We start from the raw sequence: 13,736 nt of genomic DNA on the forward strand, positions 1-13,736 counted from the left end.
TTCACTGTATGGAAAGGCTACTTTCCATACGAACGAGATACATAAATTGCTGTTATTCCTGGGAGCTGGCTTGCCAGCCCCTCTCGCACCTGCGTTCAGGGGCTGATAAGGAATATAGGATTTTTGCAAGACTGAAAACAGCACACAGGAAGCTTCCTGTTAAATGTTTCCTGACAGATGGGCAGGTGGCAGACGTGGGCCTTAGCTGCCGGGCCCCATCACAGTTTCTGTTTGCCTCCCGCACCTATGGATGCATGAGGCTGAGAGCGCTGCTGGGGAACGCTGCTCCCTGGGCCTCCTGCCATACCATCCCCAACCGGAAAGGAGACGGCAGGTTCACTGGGGGTGCTGGGGTCAGGAATCTGGATGCCTGGGTAGTTGTGCAGTTCTTATGCTGATCTGTATGTTGAGAAGTTGCCCTGGGTAAACAGTCACTCTGTACACAACTGCCTCTGGGGAGCAGTAAGGAGAGTGCGCAGCTCTGCATCAGAGGGTTTTTTCTTGACTAGGTGAGCCTTAGAAATGATGCTTTTGGTGTAGGATCTTCATGAGAAACATCTTGTTTTCTTTTTCTGCTTTACACTTTTCTAAAGGGAATTTATGTTTTGATGAACTTTACCTTTTTTCCTTTTTTTACATTATTTTTATTTATCAGAGAAAAAGACTCCTCTAAAAAGTACTCTAAAGATATTTCAAAGATCTTTGGAATCTGTGGGATATTTCAAAGATCCCAAATTTTGGGAATTTGTTTGGGACACATGATTGTGGATTAGGATGGCTTATACAGCTTTGAGCAAGAGATGCACCCTGAGTCTGAGCTCCCGTGCATTACCCCTTCCCAGGGAATAGTGCTGGGGAAGCAGGTTTTCCCTGATTTTCATCCCGGTGTAGAAGTGAGTGACCGGCGAACCCAGTCAAAGGTATATTGACTTCAGGGAGCATGGTGTTGAGTGCTCACCTGAAACTAGATGAGGAAAAGGGTCCAGAGCTAGAAAGAAAAAAAAAAAGTTATGTGTTTAATCAAGTAACGAGTCAGAATATATTGAGAGTCATCATCAAAGAGAAAATGTTATTCAGGAGAAATTATTTGGTACTAATGCTCTTGGAGTTTTTTCACTGTGTATTTTTTTGTTAGTCTCTGAACCTGCTAAAATTTGTAAAATTACCACTCTACCACTCTGTTCAGGGATATCTTAATAACATGGTGTTAGCTTCTATAAGTGAGTCTTCACTGCTTTTATGGCAAGGTCATGGTGATGTGAAGTAGTAAAATTCCATCATTACCATAAATAGTGAAATCTTCCTTGACCAGATATAGTCCCTCTGTTGTCATGATGTGTATATTGGCTGGGTATTGCTTTCTCCATCACTGGCATCCAGTGTTGCTGAGCAGCGGGTGACTTATGTGGATCTGGTCTTCTCCAGGCCCAGCTTGCCTTTCCTCCAGCAGCAGGTGGCTTGTGCTCCATTAGAGGGACCTACTGTGACTGCACTGTTGTGAAAACCTTGGTGAGTTCGGCTGCTGGGACCAGAGGGCAGGTTTGTTTCCCTCCTGGTCTCTGGGAATCTGCTTTGGGGTCCACATGGACAGACTCCTCAGAGAGGAACCTCTCTAGGTTAGGGTGAGTTTATCGTCCGTCTTTGCTCCACTAGAGAAGGATGACTCGTCTGCATCAGAAGGGCTTCACCCGAGTAAGCCTGGCCTCCCTCCGACTCCCCAGCCTGTGTCCCGTGTCACACTGTTGGCACACGTGGTGTCCTCTGCCTGTACCTGTGCACCTCTTAAAGCTCAGTGCAAGTGTCACTTTGACAAGGATTCCTTCCCTGCTCCCTGGAGTTAGGACAGGCCATTGTGTTTCAGATGCTACAGGAAATGCAGCTTCCTGGCACAGCTGTGCCTGATTGGTTCTGCTTCTTCGTGTTCACACTCGCGCTGCTCTGGTGCCTGGTGCGCCGTTGGTCTGTTTTTACCCTGCCAGAGAGTCCTGTCCCCCAGAATGTAGCCTTCCCTCCCTGGGCACAGCGGTGAGCTGCCCCTCTGACCTGCTTTGTAGGGACCCAGGGCTGATCCTGGGGGCCTTCCTGGACCATGCCACCTGTTCATGATGGATGGGGTGTAGCGTGCAAGGTTAAACACCAGAAGAGAAATACAAATAGTTAAATCGGGATGGCCTGTGACTTAGCATGAATTCTTTCCAGACTGAGTTGCTCCAGGAAGGGAACTTTCATCACTAGAGGTAATGACTTGTATCCTAGGTAAGCCATGGTCATGATCTTGATACACAAATTGGTGCCCTAAGTTGTCTAAAGCGTATTCTTATCACATACAGCGGCTGACTGGATAGGTGGGTGGATGGTTTTCTTGTTCATTTTAATGGCTTTGAACCAATCAGGTTCCTCCCCCAGACACCAGTAGTTACTGAGGAACAGCCGATCCTCCATGGAAGGGAGGGCAGGGGACAGTGAGAGTGGAGTTATCCCCTGGACCAGGCTCATATGGATTTTTATGGACAATCTCTAAGTAAAATGAAACTTAAAGCCATGGTCTTGAAGACATACTCTTGTTGCCTCCGAACTTGCCTCACTGCTGAGCGAAGCCGAGTGCTGGGATGTGGGGATGAGACACAAGCTCAGCACAGTGAGTAGGGGCTCTCATGAACCCTCATGGTTCCAGGTTGTCTACACTCTTCCAGGCATGAAAGTGAAAGTGAAAGTCGCTCAGTTGTGTCCGACTCTGTGACTCCGTGTACTATACAGTCCATGAAATTCTCCAGGCCAGAATACTGGAGTGGGTAGCCTTTCCCTTTTCCAGGGAATTTTCCCAACCCAGGGATTGAACCCAGGTCGCCCGCATTGCAGGCAGATTCTTTACCAGCTGAGCCACAAGGGAAGCCCAGGAATACTGGAGTGGGTATCCTATCCCTTCTCCAGTGGATCTTCCCGACCCAGGAATTGAACTGGGGTCTCCTGCATTGCAGGCGGATTCTTTACCAACTGAGCTATCAGGGAAGCCCCTTTCAGGCATGAGTCCCTACACAGATTAAACATGAATAGGAAAATGGTTAGCAAATTTATACTGATTTATGGCAAGGCTTTATGCTGATGGAGGGTAAAATAGACTCCAGGGTGACAGCAATGTAAGAATTAGGTCTGCATGATTGGGGAGATGTTTTGGTGGTAATGGTGAAGCTTCTGTCTGTTTTGTGCTGTTCTGACTTGAGTCAGTATGAAATGAAAGTAGTAAATTTCTTACCTGTACTACAGTTGTGCTGTTTATTTTCTGGCTAGGTCCTTGATTGCACTTGTTTCAGAAATAAATTCCAGTATTCTTGGGCTTCCCTGGTGGCTCAGCTGGTAAAGAATCTGCCTGCATTGCGGGAGACCTGGGTTTGATCCCTGGGTTGGGAAGATCCCTAGGAGAAGGGAAAGGCTACCCACTCCAGTATTCTGGCCTCGAGAATTCCATGGACTGTATGTATAGTCCATGGGATCGCAAAGAGTCAGACACTATTGAGCGACTTTCATTTCACACTTTTGTGGGAAGCAAAGTATAATTATGTGCTAGAAGAGAATGGGAGGATTCAAAACTTGACAGTGTACAAATATAGAAAGATCCTCGGCAATTTTACCAACTATCTAGTACATATTTTCACTTAAGTGAGAGCCCTTGGCGTGCCCAGTGAGGTCACAGGACGCTGAGATCCGTGAACGCTGTGGGTGAGGAGCAGAGAGCCTTGAGTCACGGTGAGGGTCCTGGGATAACAGTCACTCTGTATTACTGTGTCCATGTTTGCACCCCAACACATGTGGGAACCGAGGTTCAGAGGCTCAGTGATTTGTCTACAGTTAGTGGAAATAAGAACAGAACTTGGACCAAGATCTTTGCTTTGTTTTACATGTCCTTCATGAGTCCTTTTGAAACTGTTGAAAACCAAGGTTTTTTTTTAAGTGTATTTCCCTTACTATCTGAATTTAGAAATACTGACTTTTTCTAGAACATTTAATATTCTGAGCAACTATATTGTGTATATACTGCAGGTTTTCTGGCCTGTAGTGCACCATTGTGTCATGGTGACTGGACCAGCCCCTGTGGACCTTATTCTTAGGTTATTCTTAGGATTACTGTGACTTCTAGTGTCTAGTTTACCATAGTGTTAATAAAATGACTGCATTTGTTTAATAATCTGAAATTGGTGGATTGTTTAGGTGCCAGAACTGTGCTGTCAGGGTTTTCTTTGAGGAGCCTTTTTTAATTGAAGTATAGATGTTTTACATTGTTAAGTTAGTTTCAGGAAACCTTTCTTAAACATAGGTTGAAAGTAACTGACATTCTAATTTTAAAAAAAGGCTTATTTCTCTGCTTTCTACCCCTTGAGCTCAAACAAAGTTTTCAGCTCTGCAGAAGAAAAAACATCTGGAGGAGTGAGTGGTGATAAGCAGGACAAGAACTTGGGAAGAGCAACTGTGTCTCTGTGACAGGAACCTGGAGGCACGAGTAGGAGGTGGCTCATGAGAAGCGTGAAGTGGAGGGAGGCTGGCGGTCAGGGAAGGAGCCTGGGCTTCAGCTCTGGGGTCCACAGGGTGGAGAGGCATGAACCAGGCATAGCCCTGCTTGGATTGAAGAGAGACTGGCATTCAGGGCTGCGGTGGCCCTGGGGGTGGAGAGGGTGTTGGGAGCAGCAGGTGGCATCTGACTGTGAAGGGTCAGGGCAGTGAACTTTTAACCTTGAGGATAAAGTACTGGATGGGGAAGAAAGGAGCCGTGAAGGATGGGGGTGTCTGAGAATGGGCTGGGGACATGCCACATGCAGAAATGGAAGTCCCAGGAGGGTGCCCACTCCAAGGTGTGGACAGCTGTGTTTTACTCTCTCCTGTGCTGTCCTTTTGTTTCCTCTTTTCCTCTCACACATCTCTGCTCTCCCCTCGGTGATGAAGAGTTTTATTTAGAGTCCCATTGAAATTCTAGATGGAACAAAAACTCACTGAATTGTGTATAAATTGACGTGTTGCAGCCCTCTGCCTGAGCCTTAAATGTTTTATTTACTGGTTCAACAGTGCTTCCTGAGTTCCTGCTGTGACCCAGGGCCAGCACTCAGCTGCAGGCAGACAGCCAGACAGTTGTTGCCTTTTCTGGACTCTTTAACGTGCCCGTGTCCAAAGTGAGGATCCATGCACACACCTTCGTCATACAACTTCAGCAGCTTTCAGCTGCTCTGATTTTGTTACTGGGTAACAGTCTGGAATTTTAGCAGTTCCCATCTCTCTTTATAAGACTGCTGGTTGAACAGGAGTTTTGTGGTGAGATCATAAAAATACCTCTTCCCAGATTCAGAGTACCAGCTGGACTTGGTCTGTATGACAAGTGACCACTGCACCTGGAGTGCAGCACTGAACAGCAAGGAGCCTCCACTTCAGGGGCCTGGCCTCTGCCTTGCTCTGAGTGCACCAGGAAGGGGTGCCCTTCACACATGGATGGGCACTGCTGGAGTGGCACAGACGCAGTTCTGGGCCTGTGATTGCTCCCAGTGAAATGGCAGAAGCCTGTCTCATACAACTATGTTAATAATTTAGTAAATATACAGTGCTTACACCAGTGCTGTAAAGCATTGGCTGTACCTATCAGTGCTGCCTAAAGATGGCAAACTGAGGCCCAGGGTCACAAACTGTGCTGGCAGCATGTTGGGGCACCATCTTCAGAGCATGGCGCTGTCCAGATGCATTGCCCCCTCAGTTCATGTGGGATCTGAAGCAAGTAGTGCTTGATCAGTGTTTGTGGGAGAAGAGATCCAGTCTTGATCTCTGTCATGTTTTTACCTGAGAAGAATTTTTTTTTTTTAATCCACCTTGCATTGCGTGTTTCTGGACAGTTACCCCACCTCCTTGGGACACCCTCCCTTCTATCAAAGACACACTGGCCATCTTGGGCTGTCTCAAGAGCTAGGTTTCAGGGATGCCTGAGCGTGAGACCCCAGCAGTGCTGAATACTGGGCTATAACTATGTGTTTTACTGATTATTTGTGATTACTCTTGCTGGGAGGCAGCCCATCCCACCAGCAGCATGTGGTCAGCTCCTCTTACGATGGGTCACAGGCAGGACCCCTTGGTTACTGCCCCAGGTTCTCCTGTGTACCAGGTCATTCTAATTTGGAGTTGCTTATTTGACTGAAGTACGTTTAAGCTACCTCAAATTTCATTCACAGTGAGGTCAGGTAAAAACCAATATTTGAAATATGCACACTTATATTTTAATCTCTTTTAATGTTCTGAGGCTGGTGACTTATTGAAGCTATTCTCATTTTGTCTAATTTATTCATTTTTTTAAAAACTTGGGTTGTAAACTCTTATTTTTCTGCCTTTGAGAGTAAATATTCACAATGCTGTATGCAAACTTAGCTTTCTGAAGACAGACGTGTAGGGTCCATAGCAGGTGAGCACTAAGTTACATGTTGTGTAGCTGGTCTGATTTCAAAAAGGCAGAGGAACCAGAAATCAAATTGCCAACACCCATTGGATCATAGAAAAAGCAAGAGAATTTCAGAAAAACATCTACTTCTGCTTCATTGACTATGATAAAGCTTTTGACTGTGTGGATCACAATAAACTGTGGAAAATTCTGGAAGAGATGGGAATACCAGACCACCTTACCTGCCTTCTGAGAAATCTGTATGTAGGTCAAGAAGCAACAGTTAGAACTGGACATGGAACAACAGACTGGTTCCAAATTGGGAAAGGAGTATGTCAAGGCTGTATATTGTCACCCTGCTTATTTAACTTCTATGCAGGGTACACCATGCGAAATGCTGGGCTGGATGAAGCACAAGCTGGAATCAAGATTGCCGGGAGAAATATCAATAACCTCAGATAAGCAGATTACAGCAGCCTTATGGCAGAAAGTGAAAAGGAACTAAAGAGCCTCTTGATGAAGGTGAAAGAGGAGAGGGGAAAAGTTGGCTTGAAACTCAACATTCAGAAAACTAAGATCATGGTATCTGGTCCCATCACTTCATGGCAAATAGACGGGGAAGCACTGGAAACAATGGGAGACTTTATTTTCTTGGGCTCCAAAGTCACTGCCGATGGTGATGGCAGCCATGAAATTAAAAGATACTTGCTCCTTGGAAGAGAAGCTATGCCAAAGCTGGACAGCATATTAAAAAGCAGAGGCGTTACTTTACCGACAAAGGTCCGTCTAATCAAAGCTATGGTTTTTCCAGTAATCATGTATGGATTTTGAGAGTTGGATGGTAAAGAAAGCTGATCGATAAAGAATTGATGCTTTTGAACTATGGTGTTGGAGAAAACTCTTGAGAGTCCCTTGGACTGCAAGGAGATCCAACCAGTCAATCCTAAAGGAAATCAGTCCTGAATATTCACTGGAAGGACTGATGCTGAAGCTGAAGCTCCCATCCTTGGGACACCTGATGCGAAGAACTGACTCATTGGAAAAGACCCTGATGCTGGGAAAGATTGAAGGCAGGAGGAGAAGGGGACGGCAGAGGATGAGATGATTGAATGGCATCACCGACTCGATGGACAAGAGTTTGAGAAAGCTCTGGGAGTTGGTGACTGACAGGGAAGCCTGGTGTGCTGCAGTCCATGGGGTCACAAAGAGTCGGACATGACTGAGCGACTGAACTGATAGCTGATCTGCAGGTGCTGTGACTGCACTTCCCAGAGGAGGGATACGGCCACCTATGGACCCGGAAGGGTCAAGGTTGAGACTAATTCCAGAAAGCATATCTGAAAGGAGTTGATGGGTAACAGTACTGAGATTGGAAGCTAAATGTGTGTGTGTGTATATGTGAGGCACTGTTTAATCTTGGCAGCTTGACAGTGTGCGTTAGCTCTACTTCTTCCCAGAACTGCCCTGTGATGTCAGTAAATGGATAAAGAATGAATCTCTAGGTCAAGAGAATGAGAAATAATGACATGTTTTTAGGCTCTATAAGGTTGATGATTAGAGGCACCTTACTTATCCACGGCGAGGAAGGCAGCAGATGAATGGGCTGATGAAACCATGATGGTGGGCGTTGTGGGTAGGCATGGCTTCTAGGCAACAGGCGATCCACTCCTTCTGCATTCTTGGAGAGAAGTTTGCTGTCTGGAGAAAGGGAACTAAGAGCCTCCAGAGTCAGGGACACTGGGCAGTACTGCACCAAAGGCCCTAAATCAGAGCGCAGTGCTGGAGAGGGAGAACAGCTCCACCCTGGTGATGAATACTGTGCTTAGTCACAGGCAAGAGACTGGACCTTTCTTCTTTGGGCAAATGGAACAGCCTGGGTAAAAGGCCTGCTGGAAATAGATCTGATGATGCCCCTGCTGCAGGACGTAACGCTTGCTTGCAGCTCCTAGTGGAAAAAAAGGTGTAAAAGGTGACAGAGGAGAGGAGAAAAAAATAAACAGATTTACATAAAGATTATAGCATCAAATTTGCATTTAATAATTTAACTTCTTGACAGTGATTAACATGAAAGGCAATGATTATCCCTAACCCTAACCCTATTTGCAGGGCAGTGACAGAGACGCAGACATAGAGAAGAGACTTGTAGGAAGGAGATGGTGGGACGCATTGAGAGAGTAGCATTGACATATATACACTACCATGTGTAAAATAGCCAGTGGAAATTTGCTGTATGCTGCAGGGAGCTCAACCTGGTGCTCTTTGACAATCTAGAGGGGTGGTGGGATGGGGTGAGAGATGGGAGTGGCGAGGTTCAAGAGGGATGAGACATATGTATACCTATGGCTGATTCATGTTGATGTATGACAGAAACCAACACGACATTGTAAAGCAATGATCCTCCAATTAAAATAACTTCTCAACAGTAATTGGCATGAAAGGCAATGATTATACATAATTTTCAAATAAATACATTTATACAAATAAAAAAATTTTTAATTTACAAATAATGTTGCTTAGAATTCTAAGGTTCAGTAATGTAAGCGCCAGGTAACTACTATTTTTCTATGAGACTTAATAGTACTCTTTGATTTCATAAATTATGTGCATCTGTTTGATAAAAAATATAATTTTTTTCACAAAGTAGTTTTTTCAAAGATCATTTGTAGCAATAACTTGAGAAAAACTTGGAGCTCTGAATGGTTCAGTGACAAGAACCGTTAATTAATGACAATGACGTTAACACACTTGCTAGATGAAGGACTCGTGAACTTAGCACAGAGCTGCAGTGTACAGTGTACTTTTTTGTGTAGTTCTAATGTAGCAAATGTAATATGTGGAGTCCACAGACATTCTGTGAAACAATGAGGTGCAGAAATCACCAGTGTAAGAGGAATATTAAACCCCAAGGATGAGTAGCTAGCTCTTGTGGAGCCATCACAGTAAACCAGGGACTAGACAGTTTTGGGTTAAGATTGCTTTTTCTGATTCACTTTCTGTCAAGTATTACTGGCCCTTTACTGAAGAAGCAGCAGTTAATCTTTAATGCTCAGCATTTCCTTATTCTGGACTGGGGTAATTAAATCTCTCCCATAGTACCTAGTAGTTTTCTCTGGATTGTGCCTCTCGCTACTCTGGTTCTGAATAGCTATCATGGTGGCCAGAGTTAGGTCAGCTTTTGGCCAGATACTGAATCATTTTTATCTGATGATTTTAACAGTTTTCGTAATTCTTCAAAGCTATATTGAAATATGGCGTGTTCAGTTGTTTAGCATCAAGTGGAGTAAGGTTGCAAGATTTGGAAATTTTGAATGAAGAAAGATGAAAGTTTATGTTCAGTCCTGGCAACCTGGATTATAAAAAGCTCTGCAAGACTTATTTACAGTTACTTTTCATTTAATGATAATTATAATTTTAAAAATTGTTGCTGTGGCTTACTCTGCATCACTTCACGTGCACATAACAGGCATTTGTGACAGGAAGGAGCCTGGACTGGTGCTTCCTTTCCTGTTCCTCACCTGGGCTGTCCCGGCCTTCCATGCCCACTTCCCTGTGTTATTTAGCTTGGCTGTGGGAAAACAGAGAGTCGGGGCTTTATTCTGCCAGATAATTTGCTTGGCAAAGTTAGTTAACTCCAACTGCCAGTCACCCTCACCTTACTTTGCTGTTTTCCTTAACCCAGGGGTGGATCAAGCTTTGCCTCCAGAGCGCCGAGCTCCAGTTACCCCTTCCTCTGCCTCTCGCTATCACCGCCGAAGGTCCTCAGGGTCACGAGATGAGCGCTATCGGTCAGGTAAGGTGCCAAATGTAATGTGGGTGGTGGTGAAACGCATGAGTGGACACATGTCTGCAGAAGCTGTGTGAGTGCACAGCAGTGTGTTCGGGTATGTTTGTGGTTGGTTGTGATGTGCAGATGACCTCTTACATCAGACATAGATACACCATCCAGGGCGCATAATAAAATTCAGTAAAAAGTAACTTTTTATATTTTTAAGATAGTGTCCATTATTTAGAATGTTACAATAATTTAAAATGTAGTAGCCTTTTGTAAGCCAAATTTTGCTCATTTTTTAGGTGTTACGAAGTTTAACACTGGTTTCAAAAAGCTTGGTTTTACTTTTCCTATCTCGATTGCTAGTATTTTTTCCTTCTCTTTTAACCTCAGTGATTTGTTTTTCAAGTAGGGTTTTCAAAAAAGAGATAAAATTCTTAATAATTTGAAAAAGAAACTAAAAAAAAATTAAAAAAATAAAGTTGTTTGAAAAATCAAAAAAAAATAATTTGTATGTTGTTTATTTCTTTTGTGTTTTACGATGCTGCGTATAAGTATGCTGTCTTCATAATTCTGCTTTATAGCAGTCATCTGGGCTTGACTGGCTTAAATTTCTTCCATTAATTTAGCATCAGGAAAGTTGTATTGTGATTAATATTTAACTTTTTGAGTATTTTTTTCCCCCACCATCTGGATTCCAGTAGTTTTTTTTTTTACTGATTCCCTAACTATAATTTTTTTTTTAAAGAAAATTATCAGTAAGTGTTGCTGGGACACCAGTTCAGGGTACATGTGGATTGCTGATGATGACAGTCCAAACTGTAACATTTATATATCACTTTATATTTTCAAAGTACTTGCAATGGTGTTACCTCGGTTGGTTTTTATAACAGAAAGGTGACATACTTAGAGCTGTTTCGTGCTGTAGAAGAGGCTGAGGCTGCAAGAAGTGAAGTAGCTCAGACACTTCACATGGAGGCGGGTGGATCAGCCCTGTGAGCCTCTCAGGGTTGTGAGTCTTTCCCTTATTGGGGACTTGAAGGATAAGCCGCCATCCTTCCCACCAAGCTCAGGAGCTGTGTGTTTGACTTCCTGGCCCAGCTCTCCTTTCTAGATGGGAAGATGCATGAGACAGATTTTATGGCATCAGCAATCTTTATGTGCAGAAGCAAGAAGAATGGACTGGAGAAACTAGGAAGAAGGCCAGTGCAGCTTCACTGCTGCTCCTTCTGCCTTCTTGGCTGTCTCAGGCCTGATGCCTGGGACAGTGTGTGGGGGTGGGATGAAGGCTGGGGTTTGTAACCAAATCTACCTTCTGTGTTTTCACAGGTAGTTATATCCTAGCACATACCAAGAGCTTGTCTTACTTTATTCAGGCATCTCAGAGGCCCCTTTCAGATTAATTAGAAGGTTAGCACACACATATATGCTGTCAACTTGCTGTGGAATGCTAAGATTTACTCCCTTGTCTTGATTCTGTTGTGCATTTTATATATCATGCACACACACACGTAGATACATGTACATAGTCACACATACAGGAGACATGCAGGTAGAGACCCATATGTACACACACACACACAGACATATGTGTAGGCATGTGTATAGACAGACAGTAGACAAGTGCTCACTCTCATCCGTATCTTTTGGCACTTGGACTTTATCCTGAAGATGTTCCATTCAAAGGTTTTAGGCAGAGTCACAATTGGAGCAGGTTGGGGTTTGCAGATGACTTTGGTAGCACTGTGGAGTATGAGTTAGAAGGGAGGATCTTCATGGAAGCCCCTGGACAACTGAGGTATTTGTACAGGATATGAGTCAGTGCCAGTGAGACGTGAGATGTGGTGAGTTAAGGTGGGGGTGTGTGAGAGAGGGAGTTTTGGTGACCCTGAGATGTCTAGGTTGTACAGCTATATAGATGATCATTTCTGGGTCTGCCATTTCAAAATTCAGTTTCCCGTTCGTAGGTTAAAGGTGGTGGAATTTGCCCCAGCTATTTACTTACTATGTAGAGAGTACATGGAAAATAGTTCAGGTATTCCTTCAAGTATCATGTAAGATGTGAAAAATATTATTCCATATATAGTTTTAATTTTTTTTAATTTACACTCTCAATTTTGAATAAATAATGACTGCTTAGTTTTAAGGAGCAGACATATCCAGAGGATCTTTCCACGTGCTTTTGAAAGCTCAGCTGGGTTCTCATTTTCTTTAACTGACTCAGTGCCACCATCATATGGAATGACATCCACCCTAGAGGAAAGTTAAGGAGGGCCTTTGGGGCATCCCTGGGCTCATTTGATAGTCTCCTTCGCTATGTCATTATCTGCTATTTCCTGGTTTTAAAATACTCTGATTAGTTTTCTTAATTTAGAATTTCAATGTTAAGTCACTTTCTTTTAGAGTTTATGCTCATATATTGTTTTTTTAAATGTGGTGTAAGATCTTAGAAGCTTGTTTTAATCTGTTTTGAGTGTACGTGTTTTAGGATTTTATTTTCTCCTGTACCAGCACAGAAGATATAGGACATTTAAGAGAAAAAGTTTTGTGACTCTCAGAATATTTTGCTTTCTAAAATTCTTTGACCACTTGTAGTAGAGTTACTTTGGTTGTTCCAATGACCAAATTTATCAGCCAAGAGGTAATTCTGTTATCCTTTAGACAGTTGACCTAATTAACAGTCAATCTGGTCAACCGTATAGCCACAGACTTAATATCTCTTGGCTATATATTTTCATTTCTAAACCCATTGCCTCACATGGTAATGAACTCCTACTAGAATTCTTGAGAGTAATGTGTATCTCTCTTTTTAAATAATTTCCTTTGGGAACTAAAATTTGATTTGGGAAGTGAATGAATAAATAGGCATTTACCAAATACCTAGAAAACATGTACCTTGTGCTCATTCCAGCTAGAATGTCATGGAGTGCTGTCTTCCTCCAGGAGGAAGAGCTCAGAGTCCAGGGAGCTGTGGGGGCGATTCAAGACCCTTTCAGGAAAGTCTGTGAGGACCAGCCATTTCCAGGATAATACTAACACATTACTTGCTTCTTTTAGTCTCATTCTTTTGTGAATGTACAGTGGGTTTTTCCAGAGACTGCCTGGCATGATGATGTTATCATTCTTACAGCCAGTGGAATCTGTGATTGTGAAGTCAGTGGAATCTGTGATTATGAAGTCATGTATTTTAAAAAGTTCCTTTCAGTTTCCTTTCTAATTCAATAAATATCAAAGCATTAATCCCGTAAGTAAAACTTTAAAGGTTTTTATCAATTTCGGGGTATAAATCAGAAAATAACATTTTCTTACTTAGAAGACTTAGACTGCATACTCCACTTAGTATTCCTAGTGAAAGACAAGCTCTGTCTGTGTAAAGCTGAATCATCCAGCATGCTGGTCAGTATGCACAAGAGAAATTTTGTATTTAAATTAATGAAATTAAATAAGATTTGAAATTCTGTTTCTGTGCTTTTTTTTTTACTAGCCATGTTTTAAGACAGGTGACTACTATACTGGGCAGTGCAGATATGGAAAATCACCACCACAGCAGAAAGTTGTTTTTCA

General features: G+C 43.2%; 1 protein-coding gene and 1 long non-coding RNA gene across 10 annotated transcripts in view; one reads left to right on the plus strand and one right to left on the minus strand.

Annotated features, from left to right (window-relative positions):
* Window positions 1-13,736, plus strand: part of DIP2C (DIP2 acetate--CoA ligase C (putative)) — a 302,006-nt gene that overhangs the window by 158,944 nt on the left and 129,326 nt on the right. For all 9 annotated transcript variants that reach the window (XM_081560688.1, XM_081560689.1, XM_081560685.1 and 6 more), the window contains one exon: window positions 10,083-10,193. In XM_081560688.1, the coding sequence (XP_081416814.1) occupies window positions 10,083-10,193 (111 nt within the window). The remainder of the gene's footprint in view (window positions 1-10,082; window positions 10,194-13,736) is intronic.
* Window positions 7,913-13,316, minus strand: LOC145533415 (uncharacterized). The gene is made up of 2 exons (XR_014074052.1): window positions 13,068-13,316; window positions 7,913-8,348 (listed from the first exon to the last, which is right to left on the minus strand). It is a non-coding gene; the product is annotated as an uncharacterized LOC145533415 (long non-coding RNA).

Source organism: Giraffa tippelskirchi, chromosome 13, assembly GCF_054371585.1.
Source record: "Giraffa tippelskirchi isolate mGirTip1 chromosome 13, T2T-mGirTip1v1.2.pri, whole genome shotgun sequence".
In the NCBI taxonomy this organism is placed as follows: domain Eukaryota; kingdom Metazoa; phylum Chordata; class Mammalia; order Artiodactyla; family Giraffidae; genus Giraffa; species Giraffa tippelskirchi.